We start from the raw sequence: 6117 nt of genomic DNA, 5'->3' as shown, positions 1-6117 counted from the left end.
TTTAAATTCCATGTAGTCAAGAATATCAACTTACCTTATGATGGTATTATTGGTACAGATTTCTTAACAGAGTTTGGATGTAAAATTGATTATACTTGTGATATTCTAAAGATAGGTAAACACGAGATTAAATTAATATTTTCCGAACCTTTTTTCATCATTCCCCCTCGCTCAGAAGCTGTCATACAGTGTACAGTTCATGAAAGTAATCTTAAAGAAGGGTTAATTATGGATCAACACATCTCAGAAAATCTTCTTATTTCTAATTGTATTGTTAAAGTAAAAGATAACAATTGTGTAAATATAACTGTAGCAAATACCTCAGAGTCTCCTAACCTGCAAAACTAACCTAAATCTTAATATTATACCGTTAGATTCCATTTCATATCCTATTAATTCAATAAGTCGTGATATAACTCACCGTACCGATGAAGTTATTAACTCATTGAGATTGAGTCATTTAAATATAGAGGAGAAGAATGCTCTTATTGAACTGTGTTCAAAATTCTCTGATATATTCTATCTTCCCGATGATCAACTTACCTACACTTCCGCAATTAAACATCATATTAAAACTAATAGTGACATTCCTATTCATACTAAATCTTATAGATTTCCAGAATATCACAAGAAAGAAGTAGAAAAACAGATAAATAAAATGCTAGACCAAAACATTATAGAACCCTCTTCTTCCCCTTGGAGCTCACCAATTTGGGTAGTGCCAAAAAAATGGATTCTAGTGGCGAAAAGAAATGGCGTATTGTCATTGACTATAGAAAGTTAAATGACATCACCGTGGGTGAAACTTATCCTATTCCTCAAATAACGGAAATACTTGACCAGCTAGGAAATAGTAAATATTTCACTACCTTAGACCTCACATCGGGTTTTCATCAAATATTAATCTCAGATGACGATGCATCTAAAACAGCTTTCTCTGTTCCTCAAGGGCATTATCAATTTAATAGAATGCCTTTCGGTCTTAAAAATGCCCCTTCCACATTTCAGAAATTAATGAATAATTGTCTTTCCGGGCTTCAAGGCACGCGTTGCTTCGTGTATCTTGATGACATTGTTATCTATTCCTATGATCTCAGTTCTCATATTGGTAATTTAAAATCTGTTTTCAATAGGATACGTTCTTTTAACCTAAAACTACAACCAGAAAAATGTGAATTTCTTCGAAAGGAAGTAGCTTACTTAGGCCATATAATCAGCGAAAATGGGGTCCAACCTAACCCTGAAAAGACGAAGGCCGTATCTGATTTTCCAATTCCCAAAACCCCTAAAGATATCAAATCCTTCCTGGGCCTAGTTTCCTATTACAGGAAGTTTATACCTGAATTTGCAAAATTCGCTAAACCTCTCACATCACTTTTAAAAAAGGATGTTCCATTCAATTGGCAAAACGAACAGCAATTTTCCTTCGAATCTTTAAAAAAGAAATTGATTTCTGCTCCAATATTATCCTACCCGGATTTCACAAAACCTTTCCTCCTGACCTGTGCCTCGAATTATGCAATATCCGCTATTTTATCCCAAGGGCAAATCGGCCAGGACAGACCCATAGCTTTCGCGTCTCGTACTATGAATAAGGCCGAATGTAATTATAGTGTGACGGAAAAGGAATGTCTTGCTATATTATTCGGCACTAAAACATTCCGCCCTTACTTATATGGTAATCGGTTTACTGTTGTAACAGATCATAAGCCTCTGCAGTGGCTTTTCAATTGTAAGGATCCCGGATCCAGATTAATCCGTTGGAGACTCAAATTGGAAGAATTCGAGTATGATATAAAATATAAAAAAGGTAAAATTAATTCCAATGCCGATGCTCTGTCTCGATATCCCGTCAATCCAGTTCAACCGGAATCTGAGCCTGGAAAAGGAGGAGAACCAGTAGATAGAGATCTTATGGATCTTTTAATATCTCCGCCCTCTTTCCATCCCGAAGAGTTACTTTCACCTACTTCTAATCCAATTACCCTAGAAGGTAACGATTTACTCCCATTACCTGAAATAGAGCCTAATTCTACATCCTCTGAACTATCCAATCAAATGACTGGTTCACCTGCTCAAATCCCTGAGGTTACACCTCAGTTGTCTGAAGAACAACCAACTGCTCAAAACATCTATGATGATCCGATGCCCTCTACAAGTGCAAATCCAGATCTACCCGTCGATGATTATCCTACGTTCCTCAAATCAATGGCAAATAAAGACAAAAGTTATAATGTCGATATTGAAGAATTTAATGAGAGTTTAATTAAGACCAATTCTAAAGTTATCCTAGTCCCCACTTCCATTGATCTAGACGAATCTAACCCTTATGTGCTGGAAATTCTAAGCGACCCCGAAATCTTAGAGAATACTCGGAATTCCGAAAAAGAACTTTTCTCTTTTCAAAAGATTGAATTTAATAACAAATTGTATTATTTCATATTTACTAAAGTCCATCACTTTGATGAAGCATCATATCCCGAGTTATTCCAAACTCTAAAAAATATTAGAAATGAATTCGTTATTTTCGGCAACACAGATGAAATTGCCATATCAGATATGAAAAACCCGTTTGAAAAACATTCATTTATTAAAATTTACAATATTTTATGTTATCTTTTCCATAACGCTCAAATAAAAATCAAAATTTACCATAATAATATTATATACCCAGCTCCTGTTGAAATTAAGAAGATCCTTTTTGATAATCACGACATTCCTATCGCAGGTCATTTAGGTTCCGTGAGAATGTATGACAGAATTAAACAATCGTACTTTTGGAAAGGGATGCGTAGCGATATAGAATCTTACGTAAAACAATGCAAGTCCTGCCAAGAAAACAAAGCACTTAGGTAACTAAACCGCGCTCCGATGCGAATAACGAGCACTTCCAGCGAACCATGCCAACGAATATCCATGGATATCGTCGGGCCTCTGCCGGAAACGGGTCCTGCTAAACTTAGGTACATTTTAACTTTTCAAGATGACCTTACCAAATTTTCGAGTGCCTACCCCATCCGTAGTACTACAGCCGAAGAAACAAGTGAGTGTCTACTCCATTATATTTCCATCTTTGGTATACCCAAATCGATATTAACCGATCAAGGCACCAATTTTTCATCTGGTCTTTTTAAGAAAACATGCGAATTTCTCAAAATCAAAAATCTATGGGCTTCTCCTTATCACCCACAGACCCAAGGTGCCCTTGAACGGAGCCACTCTACTCTAAAAGAGTACCTCAAGTCCTACATCAACAAGGAACAAACAAATTGGCCTCGTTATGTCTATACAGCAATACATCTGTACACTCAACAACACATTTTACACCCTATGAATTGATTTTTGGTAATAAACCGTTTATTCCAAATTCCATTTTCAATGAATCCCTAGGGGCTACTTACCCCGATTATGTTAGAATGCTACAAAATCGCCTAAAACATTCAAGGCAAAAAGCTCTGGATTTCATAAAGAGGTCCAAAGAATCTTCTAAGTCGTATTATGACTTACATACTCGTAATATACAATATAAAGCCGGAGAATATGTGTATCTCAAAAATCATTTAAGATTACGCAAAGCTCTCTCTCCATTATGGAAGGGACCCTACAAAATAATCAAAGTAAATAGTAACAACACACTTACTTTGCTTATTAATAGACGCCATATTACCCATCACTTTGACCAAGTAAAACACGCGACTAAAGTAGATAACTTTTAAAATAGAATAATAGATTTAGCATTTAATATAGTATAGTGTAGTGAAGCTTAGCATATTTGCAGAATTCAAACCGGAGGTCAATGGCAACAGAACTATGCTCAAACAATCAACGCTAGCGCAGGAATATATTTTGATTATTTAGGTAATTTAAAAATTAATAGTGCTGTTTTAAAAATCATTGTACCTATAGATATTTCACACCTTGATCCACACATAAGGAATATTAACCATGTCCTCAAAATTACTGAAGATTACTGTAATCAAATCCCAACTATTCGGTTAAATACAGATTGTCATAGTATGTTCCAACCTTTAGTTGTCCGCTATCATGATTTAGAAAGAGGTTTCGAAGCGATTTCCCATTTACTAAACAATAGAGTAAAACGTAGTTCTTGGTTTGGGGGTGTTGGCACAGCTCTAAAACACATCATTGGTACCCTAGACGAGGACGATGCAGTAAAATATGATCAAGCCATAAATAGTGTCCAAAATGATATTAGACAATTATCCCATTTAATGAAAGAAAATATTTTAGTCACTACTTCCGCTTTATCATATTATAATGAAAGTCTGAACAAGATAAGAAATAACGAAATGATATTAAATAACGCTATTAATAACCTCTCGTTGAACATACTAAACATTTCAGAGCTCACGAATGAATTGCATATGTGGACACATATAAATAGAATATTTGACAGTTTAGAGTCATCCATACTTACATTGTCTTTCCAGTTAGAAGATATAACAAATGCAATTTTATTCAGTAGTCAAAACATACTACATCCAGCCATGATAACACCTCAACAGTTATACCAAGAAATATCCGATAACTACAGATATTTGCCTAACGGTCTAGAATTACCTGTTTCATTAGATATAAGTTCAGTTTATATAATTTTAAAATTATGCAAAATAATTTGTTACTATATTAATAATAAGATAATATTTCTGTTGCAAGTCCCATTAGTAAAAGTTGATCAATACATGTTGTTCCACAATATCGCTTTACCTACTCCATACAATTCTAAGCAACCGAATTCATTTAGTTTAATTATACCAAGCAGTAAATACATTGCAATGACCAAAGATAAGACTCATTACTGCAACATAGACAACCTTGAACTCTGTATAACCATACAACCCGGTGAATTCATTTGTGACATACCTAACATATATTCTATAGACGCAAAACCCAGTTGTGAAAGTGAGTTTTTGTCCAAAATTATCAGTGAAGTTCCTAGACAGTGTGATACAAAGTTTATTTTTGGTAGTCTTGATATTTGGAAACCGATACAGAATAATAGGTGGCTTTATGTGCAAACCAAGCCTAACAAAGTGTCTATAGATTGTATAAATTATATGCATGAAATTGATATAATAGGAACCGGTATATTTACCATTCCTGACCATTGTACTGCATTCTGTAAAAGTACTACATTGACACCTAAATATAATGTGTTAAATATTACGTCACCCATTAACAGCATTCCAGAATTTAATGTTATCAACGACCCTTGTTGTAATTATGCTAAGTTTAATATTGTAATAGATAATGTGTCCCCTACTAATCTTCAAAATATAGATCTTGATGAAATAAATTCGAAAAGTAAACTTTTAACAAATTCCATTTTACATAGTCTAAATAACATTGAAAACAAACCTCATAATATCAAATATGGGACACACTATTCTACTTTAGTAATAGTTATTTCATTTCTTGCAACCTTATATCTATTATTTTTAAGTTTTAAACTTTTAAAATACTTAATGTTACTTTATAGGAATAAGATAACCGTAGTAGATAAACTCCCCACAGAACATGATTTGAAACATACAGAAATAGAAATGGATGACTTTGCTCCCACAAGGACACAAATATAACCAAAACTTATTTACCCTATAAGTTTTTGTCTAAAAGGGGGAGATGTTATACCAATAAGATGTAAACCTTAATGCCAACACAATACTAAAGACAGTCATGTCATCATAAGTAAAAAGGAGATAGATACGATTAGTTTAGTAGCAGTCAGTCTGCTTAGAGATCTTATCCAGAACGGTTGTTTTTATTCAATCCTAATTACGAGTGTTAAATCTTGTATTTGTATTAATCATTTCAAGTTATTAAATATAGATAATTAAAATAAGTTTTTTTTTTAAAAACTTGAATCCACAAACTCGTATAACAGTACGTGTCCGTGTGCGTACGATGACGGCGTCCAAAAGCAAGGAGGGCTTCTTTAGTCATCGAGAAAATAATGAAACAAAATATACGAGTATGCTGCACTAGCCTCTCCTCTCGTACCGTCTCCTTTAGAGCGGTTGCAGGAGGCCGAAACGCAAGAGGTTCGCGAACACAGTTGATACCCAGCTTATTAGGAGCGAAACCCGCGCGGTACCT

At 34.4% G+C, this 6117-nt stretch overlaps 1 protein-coding gene across 2 annotated transcripts; it reads left to right on the top strand.

Annotated features, from left to right (window-relative positions):
• Positions 1 to 2572: 2572 nt before the first annotated feature.
• On the top strand, positions 2573 to 5898 carry LOC123714717. 2 transcript variants are annotated; one of them, XM_045669123.1, is made up of 3 exons: positions 2573 to 3043; positions 3779 to 3968; positions 4192 to 5898. In XM_045669123.1, exon 3 carries the CDS (start codon positions 4233 to 4235, stop codon positions 5598 to 5600), a length of 1368 nt encoding a protein of 455 aa, XP_045525079.1. In that variant the 5' UTR covers positions 2573 to 3043; positions 3779 to 3968; positions 4192 to 4232; the 3' UTR covers positions 5601 to 5898. The 2 variants fall into 2 exon arrangements, with proteins under 2 accessions (XP_045525079.1, XP_045525078.1); XM_045669122.1 differs by having other exon boundaries at positions 3779 to 5898.
• Positions 5899 to 6117: the final 219 nt, after the last annotated feature.

This window comes from Pieris brassicae, chromosome 9, assembly GCF_905147105.1.
Source record: "Pieris brassicae chromosome 9, ilPieBrab1.1, whole genome shotgun sequence".
Taxonomy (NCBI): domain Eukaryota; kingdom Metazoa; phylum Arthropoda; class Insecta; order Lepidoptera; family Pieridae; genus Pieris; species Pieris brassicae.
The sequence above is the reverse complement of the archived record's forward strand: the minus strand, read 5'-3'. Positions and strand labels throughout refer to the sequence as shown.